Source organism: Manacus vitellinus, unplaced genomic scaffold (genome assembly GCF_001715985.3).
Source record: "Manacus vitellinus isolate BGI_N305 unplaced genomic scaffold, ASM171598v3 scaffold_16_pilon, whole genome shotgun sequence".
Lineage (NCBI taxonomy): Eukaryota > Metazoa > Chordata > Aves > Passeriformes > Pipridae > Manacus > Manacus vitellinus.
Window position 1 is genome coordinate 14,308,899 of NW_021939189.1, and position 20,245 is coordinate 14,329,143.

Here is a 20,245-nt window from a genome sequence, read left to right on the forward strand (position 1 = left end):
GAGGAGGTGATCCATGGGAGAAGGCATGAAAAAGCAAGAAGCAGGCAGGCTAAGTGTTGAAAGAGTTGGCAGACTACTCTTTTAGTGTGGGTAAGCTAACCATAAAAGGAGGGGACAGCAGGAAAGAGAGAGAGAGTGAAATCAAACAGTAATAGAGCTCTTTATTATTTTTCACATATTATTTGTGGGGGAGAGTGTGGAAATAAATAGTAGTATTTTTTAAAAAAAATTCAGAGCACTAGAGAATCAAAAAAACAGAGAAGAGAGTGCACACTGGACAGCTCATAAATTAGAAATTAGAAGCATAAGTTCGAAGTCATTTATGTGTTGTCATTGCATAGGCATGGGCTTGAAGCCTCCTAATAGGAGTTTCAAGAGGTACTGGACCAATGTCCAGGTGACAAGGCCATTGGTGCCATTAAATACAATTGTCCACATGCACCTTTGGGCTCAGGAAGTCTGTAAGTTGTTGATTTGCCAGAAGCTGTGAGGCTACAGCAAGGAAAGGATCACTCTACACATGCTCCCTTCTTCTGTGAGCATCTGTTCCTGGTCACGTTGCAAGATAAGGTGCTGGGCTGGGTGGCTCTTTGGTGTGACTGTGTCAGACTTTATTGATTTAAGGTCGTGAACTTGGCCTTTTGGCTCATATTTCTATGGCTTGTGTTCTACACATTTTGGAAAACATTAGCATTACATTTTTTTGTAGGAAGAGCAGCCTGTTTTCTGCCTTTCAAGAATATTGCAGGAAATAGATAATAATAGCCTGGTTTAGTGATTTTTACAGGCAAACGGGGAGTTTTCATTAGCCACCGATATACACTTCAAAGGTAAAGAACATATATAAAAGAATCTCATAGTGAAAACTTGAGAAAAACCTGTGCTTCGGAATCTGAGCTTGGAGATCTTTGCTTTTGTACTGATAGCTTTTATCATTGACTTGCTCAAGTTGGAAGTATTAACTGCCTTAACCAGCACCTGGCTGGAATGGGGGAACGGAAGTTAATATTGTGGTGTTTATATACCTAATGGCTGTAGGAAATCCACATCACTGGAGTGCACAGTTGACACGTCTCAGACAAGCACCAGAGAGACAAAATTTTTCCATTATTATTTCAGTAGAAATTGAAATCTGTTTTGGAGAAGTCAGAGACTCTATAGTCCAGCTCATATCAGAGCATTGTGTTTAAAATGTTACAATGTTGACTTGCTGTTACAAAAATTCAGTGTTACAGGAAATCAGAAACAATATGGAATAGTTTACACTAACTCTGCATTAAAACGTTCCATCTGTTCTTGCTTTAGGTTCTTAGAGAATTGCTTTTTCATCTCTGTAATGCTTTTCACTTCCTATTAGTAAGGCTTTTAAAGGTAGGCACTGAGTTAGTATAAAACCCACAGCTTTTGAGTTTAAACGCCTATTAAAACTAAAGCTGTCTGGAACTACAATAAAAATTTATTTTGGCTACAAGAGACAACTTTGAAACCTAACCCATCTGTATTTTTCCTCCTCCAAACAGTGCAACATCCTGTATAATAGAATATTTATCTTAAACAGAGACCACATATCTTTATGAAAACAATTGTTTCAACTTAATTTATGGGGGGTAATCAGCTCATATTAAAGTTTTTGATATTCCAGGATGCTAATGTTAATTGGTTACAGGAGATGTAATGACTAGAGTAATTCCACAGAATAATCTGAAATCTGATGTAGCCATTGACTTACAATGTAACCTGTGTGTAGTAGAATCTAAAATTGCCATCAAAAAATCATGTACAGGCATATAGTAATTGCAAAACACTTGTGTCCAAATTAGGCATATGACTGCAGCTACATTTTACTGGTAATTTAGGCTTGTGTGTGACTTCCAAACTCAAATACAGTATAATTCCCCCAGAATAATTTATTTGAAATAATTGAGCTGGTCTCTGCAATCCCTGGGTCCACCAGGGAGATACCCACACATATCTAGTAGGGCTGCTTGGTCAGTGAATTTATCCACTCAAATCAAAACCCAAATTGCCTCACTGTGAAGAGCAGCATCCCTGGGATGCATAAAGCCTTCCACTGCCACGAGTGGGAGTCAAACATATCAAAGAGAGACTGGATCCCTGGGGTTTAGCTCCCTCCATACAATAGTTTGTCAGATTTTGAATTGAAAAGGGCTGGGTTTAGCACTCTCTAAATATAACCAGCCCTGAAACTCCCACAGAGATTCCTTTCTGTCTGCCTTCAGACAATGAGATAAGGCCCCTTCTCCTGTGACTTCAGTCTGGAGTACCTCTGTCATCCCCACCCCAGCCCTGATAACAGCCAGCTTTGCACATATTTGAGAGCAAGACGTGATGTGAGTTTTGAGGGTTAGTCTTTCTGTAGATTGCAGCCTTCATCTTCAGAGTGAGCCTCCTCTGTAACATCTGCACCAGAGACTCAGTGCAAGACATTTTGGCATCCAGGACACAACTGACTCCCTTCATCCTCTGGCCAGCTTCTTTCCATCATTTTGGGAACAGATACCTTGGACAATCCCTTTTTCTCCCTGCATTCCTTCCTTTTTAGACCTCCTCCTCATCCTTAATATACTCGAATGCAGCATCACAGTTGAAATATCTTTGCACAATTTGCCCCTTTCCTCTCCCCTTTTCCCCAAGTACAGCAAGATACACAAATTATGGCTTTTAAAGCAGCATTTATGTGTGCTATGATATAAACGGGATGTTCTGCCTACTTGCATGTGATTCACATCCTCATAAGCCCACAGGAAATCCCAGCAATATTTTTCCAGGCATATCTCCTGTGCTGAGGTGCCGAGCACAGCAGGGGCTGGAGGAAAGGAGCCATTTCTGCTTGGGAAGTACTGCAGTACATAAGTTTAGCTGGGAAGGACAGACCACTGTTGTTTAGGTGTAGCTGTTTTACTCAGTGACAGTAAGAAATGTAACACAAGAACTGAAGTATTTACTCACATTTTACAGTAATATACGTAATATGTGTGAATCCTCTTACCTCAGTGGATCCAGTGAAAGCAATTTTATCAATGCCAACATGGGAGGCAATGGCTGCACCAACAATTGGACCAAATCCTGGCAAAATATTGACAACTCCTGGAGGAAAGCCAGCCTGTCAGAACAGGAATGAATGATGTAAGCATGACCCATGGAAACCGATAGAGAACATCAAAACAGGCATGTGCTGGGAGTTCCTTCCCTACAAGGAGAGACAGAGACATGATTCCTGTCAATTATTCTTACCTCCTTGATGAGGGCTCCCATATAGAGAGCGCTAAGTGGTGTTTGTTCTGCTGGTTTAATAACTACTGTATTTCCACAGCACAGAGCTGGAGCAATCTTCCATGCAAACATCAGCAGGGGGAAGTTCCACTGCAGGGAAAAAAAAAAAGTTGATAGATGGAAAAATATTGCCGTGGTGTTTTGTTTTCAAGATGTCAAGCTGCTACCTCACTTATTTCTCAGGCTGATCCTCAGCATAAATCTTTCCCAGCACAAAGCAAGGATTTTTTTTAATTACTGCTATTAAGAAAGCAACAACAGTGACCTTTCAGTTCTTTCGCTCCTGTTCAAAGAAATAGAACCCCCACCTACAATCTCCATAAAAAAAATATTCTGTTATCTGTTCATCTTTTTTGGTCACAATTTTTTATTTCACTTACTTGTTTTGCAACTGGCACTTTTAATTCCCCCATGACAAATACCTGCTTCTGATACATTTGGAAGGAACTGTTCGTTCATGTTGAAGCATTTTTGGATGTAAATTTCCTATCCCTGAGTACATCTTAAGATAAAAAATTTATACTCAAAATTATATAATCCTTAATTGATGGAGTTACAATAAAAAGTCCATGAATGTCAATGCTCAGTCAAAACATTTTATTTTCTTGAAGTCTTCTTACTAAGCAATTTATATGGAAGATGTTAAGAGAACAGAAAAAAACAAGTGAGAAACTCTTTGATTATATAAAATTCTGCATTGTCATTTTATTTCAACTTCATTTAACTGCAGCAGAAAATGTAGTGGATTATGTTATTTTGATGCACAAACACATTGTGGATAAAGATAAAAGTAATGAGCCTTTCACATCAAGGCCTGATCCTAACAGGTTAAGTGGAAATGCCAGAGTAATAAAATAACCGTGTTTGCACAATCACTCTTATAAATGCATACAATAATCCCCTTTGGAAAGAGAATAGAAAATATCAGTCACAAATAGTCAGCCAGTGGCCAGAATGTGTTACTGCCTGATGCATATCAGCTGCCACTCTCACAGACATCTCTCTAGCCCCTGGCTAACTTGAAAAAATACACAACTGTCTTTCCTTCACCGAACACCCAATTTTTTACTCCCTCTGTTGTTTATAACTCTGGAGACAAAGTGATGTTTTAATTCCATCTCCAGTATATAAACCTGGGAGGGGAGCTGTAGGGCCAGCAGTGTGCTAACAGCCTGCACTTCTAATGGTATTCAAGGAGAGCTTGGAGGAGTTTTATAGGGCAATATATAGCCCTGTTTATGCTACAGCGCTGCTGAAGAGCACGTCTTGATGGAAGCTGGGATGTGAAAGAGGATGAGGAGTTTAGTGGTAGGCTTGCTGCTTAATTTTATTTTTGTAATAATGTATTTGCCAGTGCAATGGCCAGGGGCTGTACCCTGTGACTCGTAGCTGTGGAGGAAGTACATAAGAGATTAGCAGCAGTGTTAGAATAGCTTTGTGTGACAGCCATCTTAAAGTTTTGGAGGACAAAACTGAGGGGAAAAATAAACATGCATGGTAGATGGCTGGGAACCCTGAACAAAGAGTTTTACACATCTGAACTAAACAAATCCTGGGTTTGGCGTGATCTCCAGCCTGTGGCGGAATTTCTTCAACAGATCTGTCAGTTAAGCTCAATGAGACAAGCCTAAGAGATGTCCGGCAACACTGGGGCTGTCATTTAGCAAACCCTTATCCATATGCCTGGCTGGAGAATGGGGACAGAGCTGTGCAATCTTTCATTCATAAGGCCCAAGTTAGGAGAGCGTGTAGGTGTTTGCAGGACGGGCACAGTCACAGACTGTCTGAGGCTGAGCGGGCTTCTCTGCGTTTCTACCGAGTGCTGAACACAATGGCCACCCCTTAACAAAGACATGAAATGGCAACAATATAAATAGGGAAAACAGGCTCAAAATTGTTAAAATAATCTTTTTTTGGCTGCTCCTTTTGTAATGGAATTGCTGCATGTCGCTGTTTAGTGGCTTTGTGGTTAACATGAACAAAATAAAAAATCAGCATCAACAGAAATTTCAGAGAATGTCCTGATTAGTCCCCCAGTGCTTTGTCAAGAATAAAAGCATCCACACGATATTTTATTAGCTATATGTGAGCCTCCCATTGAAATTTCTGCCAAAGCTGGTTAACTGGCTCTTCTGAAAAAGTTACCCTCTCAGTGCAATTCCCATGTACTGTTCAGCAAGATTTTATTAAGGGTGTATATTAGGGTATAGGGGCAGTATTGGGTTTGACAAAATGATGTGTTTCTCTCTCACAACAAATAAAACAAACATTTCATGTCTTTTATTAGCTACACAATGTTAATTGTAATGATATGTCTCCTGGAGTTTCCTTTTCTCCTCCAGTCTTGTAAAAGAAATAGCAGGAAAGAATGGAATTAAAATACATCACATTCTCCCAGGAACTGAGGAGCCTGTTAAATCACAGTAAAAACTAAATAAATAGAAAGACTACCACAGCAAAGCATCAATTTTCCATAAGTTGTGTGAACATCCATAACCACTGACAGCATATTAACACTGTGTTTTGCTTTGCTTGTTTTAATCATGAGAATTCTATGACTTGAGAACTTAACTCCTAATAACAGAGCCTAAACCCTATTAGCATGTTCAAATAAGCATTTGCAGGGAGGCTGTTAAAGATATGTCAACAATATGAGCTCAGCTTTTTTCGTAATGGAAAACACACATAGCTGAGGACCGTGTTTTATGTGTCTTTAAAGAGAGCTGGTTCAAATGAAAATAAATAGAAAGCGCTAGTAGAGATACTCACAGGGATGATCTGTCCACACACTCCGATGGGTTCATGTCTTGTAAACGTAAAATAATCTCCATCTGAAGCAGATGAGCATGGTTACTCTCAAGTGCAGTTTGACTTGGCAGAACAAAAAAAAAATTAAAATAGAGGGGGGGAAAAAACTCTAAAGATCAGCCTTTGATGGCAGTAAAAGAAATAAAGAAGTCATGGAAGTGTTTTTTCGTGAGCCAGCATGGGAAACCTAGGTTCAGGAGCAACCTAATTGTTCTTTCTGTAGAACAAAGGGAGCAGGCATCCCATCAGAAAGCAACCTGCTTTGTTCCTTGGGGAAGAGAACAAGCTGTACAGCACAAAAAATTGCAGTAGCGTGGAAGCCACTAAATGGCCTCAGCTCTCTAAGGATGAGAGAAGTGAAAGAAGAGTCACAAAGGCAATTTCCTGAAAGGCATGACTGGAACACAGCAATACAAAGGTATATATACAACCAGATGTGGGACAATAGAGTGACACACATCCAGGTCATCTGTCACTGGGGACACAGGCAGTTTGAAGGGATGGAATGATACACCACAACCTGTAGATGTGGAATGAAGGGGACAAGTTTGTGACTTGTGTCACTGCAGAAGACAACATTAATGAGTGTACAGGGGTCATCACACAGCCATGCTTTCGCAGCTAACTTGTACAAGGCCTGTGCCAGAAATGGCCTGGAGCTCAGTAGGCAGCCAATTTAAGTTGACAGGACAAAGCTGTAAGCCACTAGAAAACAAGACAACAGAGAATAAGAAGTTTTCACAAACCTTTTGGGCAAGGTAGAGGTGAATAAATGAAGGGATGAATATGAAGGGACCTAGTCACTGGAAACTTGGAAAATATGAGCTTTTCTTGATGAACTTTTGACAGAAATAGGAATATGGACTAAGGTCCTAACAACAAAAGTGCAGGAAAAGCAGACTGCATAGTCATAAACAGGAGGTGTGGATGGCATGAGGCTGTAGGGAATTACTTAATTAACTCTCTGATCTGGTAACTATTTTTTAAGGTCCTGATGAACAAAAATGGCAAAAAAACTCCAGGGGAGAGAGGTATCACTAGTTAAAGTGAGTGCTACGTGAGACTGGCAGTCCTTAACAACTGTTGAGCTCAAGGCAGCCTGAGTCAGGTCAAGGAATAAACAGATTTGTGATTTGGGGTCAGGCCTGTGGTCTGTGGGAGCCACTCACATGGGCCCTGCTCTGAACAGCCCATTCAGCACAGCTGGGACAAGTGACTGCCATGGGGGCTGATGGAAGTTCGGGCTCTTTCCCAAACTGCACGTGGTCTGGGAGCACATGCTGAGGTTACACAGGCTGAGATACCATGTAGGTTTGTTCCCAGCTGACAAAGAGCCAGAAGACAACCTGCTCTGTATGAGGACTGGTTAAGGTATCAGTTAAGGGACGGTCTAACCCGTAGCTTTGTTACTGTGCTTGGCCTTCATTTGTCCAAAGTAGATATACAGCACTTTTGTACCTAAATTGAGTCTTGTAGCTGTATAAACTAGCCCTGAATTTAGGTCAGATGTTTTTCAGTGAGGCTATAGCTGAGGCAAGGGCTATGCTAAAGGCATGAGCTGAATGTGCCCCTTGGCCTGCAGTGCTTGGTCATCTAGAAAAACTGGAGTCTCTTAACTTGGAAAATCAAGTATGTGAGAATGATGAGAAGGTTGCAAAGGCTTAATGGCAGGAGATGATTTACCAGGATAAGAAAGGGTCAGACAGCAGAAGGGAGTAAGAGGAGCAGGAGAGATTACAGGGCTTTTGCTCCCATTGTTCTGTCCGAGGCAGGGGTCTGTGCTTTTCCTCCTGGGGTGTGAAGTGTCAGGCAGCCACGGCCTCTGCCCCATTCAGTCCAGAGCTGGAGCCACCCTTGTTCAATATTGGGGAAGGACCTAACTTCACAATGGAGAGTGTGTTTTGGGAACCTGCTGCAATGTCCTCCACCATACATCTGGTAACAATAAACAGGTTAATCTATAAAGTTTCTTGGGTTTAAGAAAAGACTTCAACTTGAATTTGATTAGAAATAACTTATTTTCAGGTCTGCTTATTTCTATCCTTATACTTTACGGGATTTGCTCAGCAGAAATCTGAGCTAATGCGTCAGCTGGGGGCCAGATACAGAATAATTATGAGAAAGGTAACAATAATCTGCATCCAAGCCAAAGGACAGAGCAGAGGAAGTAAAGGAGGGAGGGAAAGAGAGAAAAGAGATTCACGTCAGGAAAAGGTGGAAAAAATCAGTTTTCAGTTGGTTTGCTCTGCATTGACAAAACATTGTTGTACCATTTTGATCTCCAGATCAACTTCCCAGTGGAGATGAGAATATCTGTGTCACAGATTGAGATGATCAGTTTGGTTTTCCATGTTGTCTTTCACAGATGATAGCAGTGGTCCACAGACCATAGGAAGATTCATCAGCCCAGACAGAAGCGAAGTCGAAATACAGAGAAGTACATCCAAGCAAAAGCTCAAGAGGCATACAGAGGAGTCAGCTAAAAATACCAGCTGGTACTGGGTAGTACTGAGAGGTGGGTTCTCAGCCAGAAGGGTGGTGGCAACACAACAGTAACACAGTTACGTTAGCACTGTCTGACTTTAGATTGTCACTGCATAATCATTGCCACTTGTCTGCGTGCTTCATAACACAAGTTATAGATAACCTGGACCTGTTTGCCAGCTCAGACAAACGGTGGTTAATCCTTCCCAATGTGGGCAGAACGTTCTTTCCATGGAGCAGCACCTCCCATGCAGAGCTGCTCTCCCTGCTGTCTTCCACTAGACTCCAGACAGCTGCCCTTTTTGACACCTACTTCCAAAGTTCATCATCCACAGACACACTGTCAAGATGGGATTTTTGAGGCTGCTTTCTAACAATATCTTTGGGAACATATGTAACTTGGAGTTATTCAGGAGCCTCAGATGTCTCTGGACAGGCCAAAGATGGATCCAAGAGCCGCGTTGTCCACAGTGTAAAACAAGCCGTTACCATGGTGAAATAACTCAAGAATTAAGTGAATCCCTTATTCTAAACAGTGAGCATAGAAAGCTCCCTTGTGCTTAGAAATTACATAGGAAACTTTAAAAATGTTTTAGAGTTTTAAGATTAGTTTATACAAGTCATGCTAATCACACTTATTCTAAGATGCTATAGCTGATGGTTGTTACTCTTACCCTTTACTAGCTGGCCTCCAGAAGAACATTGCCTGAAAGGAATCTGACACTGATCCCACACACAATCTAAAATTTTGTGTTAAAAGGGTTTTTTAATATTCTCAGCTGATGTAAACTGACATTCTTCAGTCCTCACTAATATTAATAGAGCAAGATCAATTTGCAGCTGCTTAGCACCTGGCCCAAAGACTTTAATTTTTTAATCAGAAAGCAAGCCTCATTTATCCAGGGATCTCACTTTGGGACAGCAATATCTTCCACAGATGTGTTTGCTCAGATTTCCATCAGGAGTCTCCATCCTGGATATTTTATTTGCATAACAACCATCATACAGTCCCATGCCTCATGGAGCAGGACACAGCAAACAAGTGGGTGAGGAGAACTAAGCTGGTTCTTTGAACTGTATCATATCATATATTGATTTAAAGATACATTTCTGCTTGCATTCAGTTTATTAGTTTAACAGTTTCTAGTCCAGCCTCATTCTGTTTTAATTTAAATCATCAAGGCTTTATGCATGGGAGCAAGCAAAGGGCAGTCTGAAGGTTTTGTAGCTCTGGGACCAAAAGGAATGTGACTGTAAAATACACTGTTCTTCTTCTACTTGTCTATCACTTGCCTATTTTTATTTTAGAGGAAAAGAAAACCTCAGCAGAAACAGATGAAAGACTGAGAGGTTTCAGATTTATTAGCACACTGAACAGAAAAAGGAGATTTAATAGTGGTTTTATTTTGTTTTTGTTGTCTTGCTTGTTTACCTTTGATGAGCTGATGGTAAGTGAACTTAAAGAGCACTGGCTTTGTTCTAAAATAGCTTTATGAGAATGACAAATTTATAGTGTGAAACTAGATGGATAAGGAGGAGTGTTAAAGCAAGAGGAAGAACTAATTGATATCCTGAAAATCTGTGAATGGACTTATGATTCTACACTACTGATAACTGTGTTAGCACAGAGTTTGCATTGAGGAAGGCATGCTGAAAATGTGCCTTCCTTTTGCCCAGCATAGCCCTCCTCACTGAAAAAAAAAAATCAGTTTTTATCCTATACAGTAATTGAAAAGAATAAGCAGAGGATATTTATTCTCCTTAACCTGGTAATGGCTTTTGGTGACTGACCTAATTTCTGTGTACCTGCAGGGCTAAGGAGTGAGAAGAAGGCATTCAGTGACCAGGGAGTAAGAGATTAGGGGACAGGAAATTTGCTGAATATACGAATTTATGGTGTGGTCTGCACTTTTGTATGATTAAATGTGAAGTGCAAGCAGCAAAAATGGGATTTACGAATCTCAGCCTAAATGACTGTGGAAATCTTTGAGTCCTTGCAGGAGAGTCTACACCTGAAATAATAATATTGTCATTTCTTTGGTGAAAATAAACTAGTGCTCATAACACACTGCAGTTTTAATAAGGTGAAACATCACAATGAGTAACATTGCAGTAAGAGTTACACGATTTGTTTTCCTTCTGAAAATTTTGGGGGCACATTTTCAATTTATCTGCTTGTCTGTCTCTGATAGTTCTGTGCTTTGCTGTGCAGAGGCAAATGAGTGCACTGTAGACATTGTGTTACACGGTGTAACACCAGGGAAATATCTGGGCAACACCAAAATCCATTTACCTGGGAGTGTGACTAACATGCTTGTGCAATGAACAGTGTGCACCATGAAACCAAAAAGAACCCACAGAATGAATGTTCGTTTTCCTTAATATTTTTCAAAAAAATTATTTTATGCAGGTGAAAGATGAGTACATTTATCTTAATGACTGCACCTACAGAAAATCATTCTTTGCTATTTTGTCATATTGCATAATTAAAGCATTTGGTATATCTAGTCCAGACTGCAAATGAATATGTTTGCATCAGAAAATGCAGCTTGGATTTGTTAAACAGCTGGGAGGGAGGGGCAGGAGGAAGAGGCTCTTTAAATAAAAATAATGGTAAGGATTTTTTCTTATCTCTTTAACAAAAAAGAAAAACATAAAAATTTCCTAGAACTCATAAAGATTTATCTCATACATGCAATATAAAACTCATCCCACTGAATAATTTGAAGAAGCATATATAACAAAGCATATCTGATATGTATGTAGTTCTCTATAGTAACATTACTACCTCTCTCAAAGTATAAATTAATTTAGATCCAATGTTAGTCCCAAGTAAAATTATTTGCATAAGCAGTTAGAAGACAAATATAAACAAGTTCTACATGTAAACATACTGTTTCTTTAACAGCTACCACTATTTTCATGAGTTCCAAGGTATTTGTCAGGCTTATACTGCATCCATTTTTATAAGTGTGTCAGTATTTAAATGCAGGTATTGAGCTGTCTCCTTCTCAGATGGTCACGTGCAAAAGAAACCAAGCACTCTTGAGATGTGCATGTAGGGCAGAACAATAGCAGGGCATCTTTTAAACATCTCACTTTCAAACATCTGCTTCAGCAACACACTACAAACTGTAAGACCAAACCAAGGTTCCCTTCTCCATTCCATGAAGCTGTAATCTGTTAAGCCATCTGGCCATGAGAAGGTTTAGGTGCTTTAATTCCCCTTACCTACAGGAATGGTCATTCCATGGATTTTGTCTGCCCAACCAGCATAATACCTCAGGGTTTTTATGACTCCCTGCAGATCGACGTAGAAAGCTTGCAAGAATGGTTTACCACTGTTCAGGGATTCCATAGTCTGGAGGACAAGAAAAAGGTAAGAGATATAAGCACAGTAACATTTTTGGACTATTGTACTTAAGTATTCACCATCTCAACAGCTCTTCAGTCATGACAGAGATTTTAATGAAGACCAACCAGTTACATCTTGGCATACTTTTACCCCAGAAGTTTCAGAACAATTATCTGATCCCCTTTGTGTACTTCATTTTGCAAATGTGAACAAAAAGCATTTTCCTTAAAAAAAAAGTGGTTTCTTCTGGAGTATTCTGGAATGGCTATGATTTTAAGAACATGTGTGAGTTTATGTGTGTTTGTTTATCTGTCTGTCTTGTGGGTTTATGTGTGTATCCACATGCATGTACATGTGCCTTTGTGTATTTTGAACCTAATAGCCACTGTGTTTGGTCCAGATCTATAAATGCTGAATTGCTTTAATCAGGAGCCAAGATAAAAATGCTTGTCAAACCAGGTTCTGTTATGTTAATGATAACAGCTGAGAAGGGGCTCCTTGTAACCCCTTATTAATGATCTGAATCCATAAAGAGAAGAATGGACATATCCCTCTTTATATAATTAATGTGAATATAAAAATTTCTCTATATGGCTGCCAAGACTCCTGCTGAGGTCTGAGATATCTATACTGTACAGCCAGTTTATTTATTGCCATCAAATAAACAAACTCTCCTCTAGGGAAGCTCATAAATTAACAAGCTAATGTCCTTATTTTTAAGTTAATATTCCTAGTTTTTAAAAGTATCTTATAAACTGTCCTCTTAGGGGTTCCTAAGATCGGTTAGCAAAAAGAATCCAATAAAATATCCTAAGATGTTGAGGAGCTTAACTCATTCTCAATAGCTGTCTAATAGAAATCGTTAAGAATGGGCAAAGGACGCCCATGTGTAACACACCAACCATCAAATGAGTTTCTATAGAGAAGAATGGAGGCCTAATTCTGCACTGACTTATATCCCCAAGAGCAATTAATGGCATTGCCTGCAGTGCAATTCAGCAAAGAACTTGGCTCCAGAAATAAAAATCAAATGACAGGCCGAGTAAACTTGATTTGCTGTGCACTTCCTTTTCCCTGCGGCGATTTTACAGTATACGCCGGTGGTAAGATGATTTAAGTGTTGACAAAGCTGGAATTAAGATGTTCTCCGGCTTAGTTCAAAGCAGTTGACATGCGGAAAACAACATTAACAATGCCACTGTTTTGATGGCTCCATCCCCCAGCGAAGCAGGGCTGTACCCAGAACTCGGGGCCCCGGCTGAGTGCCGGTGAGCCTTTCTCCTGCCATTTCGGGAGCGGTTGCACCGACCCCTTAGTCTGGCATTTTTTACTCTAGGAAAGTTAGAATTGCAGACACAGACGTGTGTGCGCACCCCTGCATCTGTGTGATGTCCAATTAAAAGCTCATTTGAGCCCATTGGAAGGCCCCTGTTGACTTTTATGTGCCTTGGATCAGGCCGTGAGCAGACAGCCAGACATCTCGGCCATGAGGCTGAGCGTGGCTTTCAAATCCAACTCATATCAACACATTCGTGAACCAATTTGCTCTCAGAATGTAAAAGTGACAAATGATTTGACTGTTGATTTTCTTGTGCCACTTACAGCAAGAATTGCCCTGTCTCTCTCAACCAAGTCTGCCAGCTTATCCAAAAGATGGCCTCTTTCCGATGCATCCATTCTCCTCCAAACAGAGCCCAGAGAAAACGCGAGCCGGGCTGCCCTCACTGCTTTGTCCGTATCGACCTGGGAAGAAGGAAGAAAATCACTGAAGGCACAGAGGTAAATAACACACCCAGGCTTATGAAATTTGCTGTTGTACAACCTTCTTCATGTGATGGGTTTTAGAACTACGATTAATAAAAGAACTGTCCAACAGTTCTGTCCTGGACTGGTTGCTTTGATCTATTTATACATTTCTATTATCTGTTATTTGAACTATTTATACATTTCATTTATACATATACCCATTCATGGGATGCATTACCTTGTCAGCTTCCTGAATCTCACAGATCTGCTCTCCTGTTGCTGGATTATATACTGGGAATATTCTCCCACTTTCGGAATTCTGCCACTCATTATTGATGAAAATCTAGAAAAGGAAGAGAAGTCATTAGGTCTCCTGCATGAGCAAACTGTGATGTATATAACAGCAAGCTCCCAGGAAAGGCTGTAGATTCTAATACAAGAGAGCTGAAACTTATTTATGTCTGTGAAAATTACACTTTTCAAGCGTTCAGGCTGAGGTCAGCCCCGATGTCTTTCTGTGTTCTGTAGCAGTGTCACTATAGGAGCAATATCAGATTCCAAATCACTTGGTTAACATTCAAATTTGATTCAAAAACTGTAACAGACTAAACCCAAGAAGTACCTGTATCAGACAAAAAGCCTTGAAACTGCTGGAGACAAGACAGGGATTTGGAGTAATCATTCAGTTCAGTAAGTAAACATTTGGTCACTGATACAACCCAGTCAAGGCTGAATAATCTCAAACATCACAGTTCTTCAATACACAGTCAGTTAATTATGGCTCCAGTGATGGCTTGCAGCACAGAACTAACTTGCTTATCTTCTTGGAACAATGGAAATTGTTAAATTCTCTCGGTGTTGATATCATCTTAATTGTCGCGGGTAAAACAAATTTGAATGGTAATGATGCTGACAACAGCTGTCTTGAGAAAGGTAATGACAAATGAGTTTATTTAAAGTAGATTTTTACTGGTAGCTGTATACATGTCAGTTGTTTCCTACTGAATGACTTTCAAGAACAGGATGCAATTACTTATTAGCAAATATGAAACAAGTCACTCCAGGAAAATGACTAAGTGAAAGTTTTTCCAGGTATTCAGACTCTTCCTGTCTTTTAAATCTTTCTAAGAACAAAGGTGTTCAAAAAGTCCAGGCACCATAGGGGTTTCTTGGAGTTCAGGTATCAACGTACTTTCATTGTATTCCATGAAAAACAACTTCAAATGTGTAAGGGGATGTTCTGGCCTCATTGAAATAAATGGGAATTTTACTCTTTACTTCACTAGAGGCAGGAGTTCACACCCAAAAAGAAGGAATTCACCAGGCTTTTTTTTTGCATATGGGGCTGTGTTTATAGAGACAAGGGACCCTTTGAAAGACTGAGGAGTCTCAGTTCCAATCAGAGATACTCAGGTGGTAGAAACTGGACCATCTTTTTACACATGAAGGCACAGATATGTCTGTAGAGTTTTCATTTACCAGACTTGAGCTTGCTCAACCTATTTTCCAAGCCAAATGGAAGCCCTGTAGCTGTGTTCTTTTCAGCAGGGCTTATTAGCTCAGGCTCAGTGCCACACTAACTGCAGTGACACAGCTTCTGGTTCAGAGCTGCCTCATGTCCAGCTGTCTGAGGACATAGAATCACAGAATCATACAGTCATAGAATCAGCTGGGTTGGAAGTGACCTCTGAGATCAAGTCCAACCCTTGATCCACTACTGCCATAGTTACCAGCCCATGGCACTAAGTGCCACATCCAGTCTCATCTTAAAAACCTCCAGGGATGGAGAATCCACCACTTCCCTGGGCAGCCCATTCCAATGCCTGGTTATCCTTTCTGTAAAGAATTTCTTCCTAAAGAAGATGTGTGGAGAGAACCTGTGTCTGCCTGGAAAAGACCCTGGAGGTAGAGCAACTGTACTTAGCAACAGTTACGTGAGCTTTTGCTATTATGGATGCTTTTGCTATTACTGTGTTTCCTCTTCTTCCCTGTGCCTCCAGCTTCAGCCACTCTGCTGTGTGCCCTTCCACCCACTCCAGTCTGTTCTTTTTTTACTTTCCCCACTCTTTTGTTTAGGTTTTCATAGGTTGCTGAACCCAGGACCTACCACACCACTATCCTTGCTTTCTTTGTACGCTGTATTTATCCTGAACCTGTTCATGTCCTTGAACTTCAAGCTCCTCAGACCATGCTGGTGTCTTCCTGCTCAGTGATCACAATATTTGGCAAACCCAAGTACTGGTCCCTGTTAGGACATTTTGGAGCTAACCAGCTAAAATAAGATAGTGAAAGAATCTCCAGTATTATTTCTAGTGATTAACACCATCTGCCAAAATCCTCCAGCGTATTATTGTCACATTTTAGACTGTAAGTGAAAAAAAGAAACTGAGATCTATGACCTGTGTGGGGGAAGGATTTTACTGTCATGCCTTTCATTGAGTTAACTCTGCACCCAGCGTGTGTGGGGGTGCTGAGGAGGAAGGGGAAGGGAGAAAAGCTCTCAGCTTCAGGAGCAGATGGCCAGAGGAGATGTAAGCATGTTTGTTTAAGGTGACAGTATGTACATAAACACATAGGCTTCTCGTGTGAGCTGTACTGAAAGAATAAAGCAGTTCAGCTGAGTACAAGGACCTGAGAAGTCATGGCAACTGCAATTCAGTACTTCCCTTCCAGAAGTCATCTGTGCTTTTTTAAAAGGATTAAAAAATTCTGACTCCATTCTGCAGGGATTAACACCTATCATCAGGTTTGCTAGTGCATAGGACACATATTTGTTCTTAAAAGACATTTCATCATAGGAATGAGAAATAGTGCTTTGGAATTACAAAAGAGAGTTGCAATTCAAATCAGCTGGAAGGAAAAGGTGTATTATTTTCCTGAATGCTCCATTTATCCCACAGATTTAGAAAAAGAACTGTAATAGTAAATATTTCAGATAGGACATGGGAAGGATCTATTTGGCATAAAGTTAGAGCTGAAGGCAAGAGAAATTGCTACTGTTAATGGTTAATGTTAGTTTCTTCCTGTTCCACTTTCTATAAACAAGGTATTGCCTATACAAGCTCATTACTGTAAACTGAGCACATTTAAATTGGCAGTAAAATCGGAGTATTTACTCTAGTGCACAAATAAAGTACCTAGTCCCATGTTTTGGAACAGTTTCAAGTCTTGAAATCCAGCAGCTGGCGTCTTTACAAGCAAAACCTTGCACTTAAACAATTCACTTTTGAAAGTTTTAGGTGTTCTGTGTCAGGTAGTACCATTCAGCAGATATTCCTACCACCAAGACGCAGATTCTTTTGCAATAAATTTGCATTCATAGGGGCTTTTATAACTCTTCCAGCACTACTGACTCCAATGGCTGTTGATTAAATGTATATATCCTGTACATTTAATCTGACTTTCATTATGGCCACTTCGTAAAAATGCCATGAAATGGAGAAGCGATGACACATTGCAAGAACAAGGAATCCCTGCAAAGCCTCAAATAGGGTTTTTTTCTGCCTTATTTATAGCAACCATGGTGAAGGCTAACTGTAAATCAGGGAGAATATTTGACAGCAAATGTTCCTATCTATGGATTATATATAACCCATCCTAAACACCAGATAAAAAAGGGGTAACCCTGGAAAAAGAAGGGCTTGCTTCCATGTAAATCATGCTACAAATTGGACAACACCCAGTGAGTTCATTGTTCAACCTCAATTGTGAAGGCTATTCACATTTACTATTCCCCTGGAATCAATGTTAATTAAGGCTGACTTGGGCTATAAATCAGCCTTTGGTTTTTACAACTTAATTCAGCATTAAGCATATATATGTAAATAAAAGGTAACTGATTAACCACTTGAGTTTTCCAGGAGTTACTGAGGTAATTTGTTTTTGTTTGAGTCCTAGTGTTACCTTTTGTGATATGCAGTAAGGAAAAGAAAAAGTGTATAATGTGTCATGCATTTGCTATGTGGTATTGTGGTAGTTAAATAATCTGGCCTGTTGGGTGCTATCAATAGCACTGTGCCAAAATGAAAAGGGAAGGAGGGAGCATTTGAAAAATCTTGGAACACACAAACATTTTGTTTGCCATTTACTCTCAGCAAAGCCAGTAACTGCAGTAATGTCAGAGCAGGAAGATAAAAGGCAAACTTTCCTGCTTTCCTGAGGTGTCCCTGTCAGTGTGGTGATTTGGCCAAGGACAAAGCCAACTGGCTAAACAGTCAAGGCCTCTGGTAAGGGAGCAGTTTGGCTGTAGTTGGTGCTCAGTGCTTTAAGGAGGAAAATAAATACGTTTGTTCCCCTGTGCTGCCTAAGGGAACGTGCAGGTCGGGCAGCAGGTGAGGCACAGGTGGGTGAGGCTGTGTGTGTGTGAGGTGAGGGCATTTCAAACAGGCCCTACAGTGGCACAGGTGTGCTTGGAAGCTCCTGGTTGCCCCTGTGAACATGCCCTTGTGAAGTGTCATCATTCTCACGAGAGCTCTTCATAAAGATCTCTTGGCAACTTCTGTTCCTTTCCAAATGAAAGAGGGAGAGAGCATGGGATTTTCCTGAAGAGAACAGTCACATAACTCCTGGTACTGACAATAACCTCTTGTTTTCACACACATGTTCTCATAGATCTTTTGATAGAACTTTGCAAGATACTGGTCCCACCATGTCTTTGCTAGGTTCAAATTTTGCCTGGGGTTACTCACATACAACCACTGTTGACAGAGTTCCACAGGGAAGCCATCTGACCCACCCTACAGGCCACGTGACTAAGAGCCTTTGAGATACCATATCACAGCAAAAATAATATGCAAAGGAAAAGTAAAATTCAAAGTTATCGTGTAAAAATTCCAAGTTACTTTGAGACTGCTGACATCTAGTTGGAAGGAAATCATATATTGCATTTTACACAAGCCCTGTGTTTCACAAGCATTGAGTGCTGAGTTCAATAGCATTTTGGATGCTCATCAGTTTTGAAATCAAGCCAAGAGTAAATGTTTTTAGCATAATGCAAAGCAAATTAAGCTTTGCAAACAAACAACTACAATGTCTCGTTTAAGTAGCCATCTGTCCCAGTTAGCTTACTAATAATTAGCAACTTAATGTTCATTTCAAACCATGCAGGTAATTGGAGTGATAAGTAGTCAAAGAGGAAGGGATGTGTACAAACCCAGGCTGGACATTCTAATCTGCAGTGCAGTAGTAGCAAAATTTAGACCAGGGAGAAAATGGACAGGATTTTGTTTTTTCAGCACTGTTTACCACTGAGAAAGTACAAAATGACTATCTTAAATATAATTAATTTAAATATAGCACAGAACAAATATCTTCTTTGCAGCTCTTACTTGAAGGAGCTTTGGTTTCATGGTACTACAGATTCCCTCTGCTGTTCAGCCAGGGGCTAGCCCTGGATTTGGGAAATGGAACTGATTTTTACATTCACTGGGGATTCCTGCATGTTCACTGCCTCTCTCTTTTTTTCTTTTTTTTTGGTATTGTCTTTCCTTAAAACCTACAGAAAAAAAAGTAATTTGGGCTCTCTTAATTCATAGGAGTAATCAACACAGGTGGCAACAATGTAACTTTCCATTTCCTTTCTTGAAAATGTTCTCAAATGATGTGTGAGTGAAATGATGATCTACATTCTTAATTCGATATTGCTTAGTGATGATGTCATCAGACATTTTCCTCAGGCTCCCCAGCTGTTTAACTAAGAACTTCAGCCAGTGGACAGACAGTGGCCCAGCATTCAGCTCTTTGGAGGTGGAATTATTTTCCCATGGATTTAATAAACAATGTTTTTGTGCTGTTGCAGCTCCAGAAATGCTTTTTGGTACAGGAAGAGGATTTTAACATCCAAATAATAATGGCTTCCCACAGGAGATTTGGTTCTGGATGAATGGAGGAAGGAATGGGAATTTCCTAACTCAATTGATTTAGTAGCTGGTTATAGTTTTGTTACATCAAAGATGTTTTTTTCATATGTGGATTTTCCTTGGAGAGCCTTTGACGTTAAATCTGTGGGGATGGGGGAGGGGACATCAGATGCCAAAGTGCTTTATAAAAGAATCACAGCTGTTCAGCCCTCAGCATCTTCTCAGAGCTGGAGGCATTAACAAATACACAATGGCACTTTTTTGGGGGGAGAGGGGACATACAACAATTTTAGAGGCATGCAAAAAATCCAGCAGCAGCATTTCCCTTGGTAAATACTGCATAACATCCCAGATACCGGGCACCTGTGCCTCAGTCTGGTCAGGAAATTTCATATCCTTTCCCATCTCGGCAACTTCATTTCCTCTCCTTGGGAAACATTTCAAGAGTCCTAACGATTAGTACAATTGCAAGGGAATGAAGTAGATGGGATTGCCAATCAGAGGTGCAGCTTGTTTATTTTCACAAGCCTTGTTTTCCTTGACTTTTATGGCTGTCTTGATACAGCAAATCTCTCACGTTCTAGCCAGAGAGTGTTGTGAGGCACTCCTGGGAGTGACTGGAAACCAACAGCTGGCTACAGAATCAGCGAAAACCTGGTTTATAAGAAGGCACCAGGAAAGCAAAAGCCAACCCCAGCAG

At 40.4% G+C, this 20,245-nt stretch overlaps 1 protein-coding gene and 1 long non-coding RNA gene across 3 annotated transcripts in view; one reads left to right on the top strand and one right to left on the bottom strand.

Annotated features, from left to right (window-relative positions):
* LOC108639109 overlaps nucleotides 1-20,245 on the top strand; it is a 120,696-nt gene that overhangs the window by 84,796 nt on the left and 15,655 nt on the right. Inside the window, exons 2-4 of the long non-coding RNA XR_001920280.2 lie at nucleotides 8,468-8,617; nucleotides 11,824-11,965; nucleotides 13,546-13,720. This is a non-coding gene — a long non-coding RNA (uncharacterized LOC108639109). The remainder of the gene's footprint in view (nucleotides 1-8,467; nucleotides 8,618-11,823; nucleotides 11,966-13,545; nucleotides 13,721-20,245) is intronic.
* Nucleotides 1-20,245, bottom strand: part of ALDH1A2 (aldehyde dehydrogenase 1 family member A2) — a 53,389-nt gene that overhangs the window by 15,742 nt on the left and 17,402 nt on the right. The window contains exons 1-7 of one of the 2 annotated variants that reach the window (XM_018069816.1): nucleotides 15,172-15,352; nucleotides 13,926-14,030; nucleotides 13,544-13,684; nucleotides 11,818-11,947; nucleotides 6,064-6,125; nucleotides 3,256-3,384; nucleotides 3,011-3,124 (exon numbers count right to left, since the gene is read on the bottom strand). In XM_018069816.1, coding sequence (XP_017925305.1) covers nucleotides 3,011-3,124; nucleotides 3,256-3,384; nucleotides 6,064-6,125; nucleotides 11,818-11,947; nucleotides 13,544-13,618 — 510 coding nt within the window. In that variant the 5' untranslated portion in view covers nucleotides 13,619-13,684; nucleotides 13,926-14,030; nucleotides 15,172-15,352. Of the gene's footprint in view, nucleotides 1-3,010; nucleotides 3,125-3,255; nucleotides 3,385-6,063; nucleotides 6,126-11,817; nucleotides 11,948-13,543; nucleotides 13,685-13,925; nucleotides 14,031-15,171; nucleotides 15,353-20,245 lie in introns of those variants that run through there. The other variant, XM_008927126.2, reaches the window with a different exon arrangement.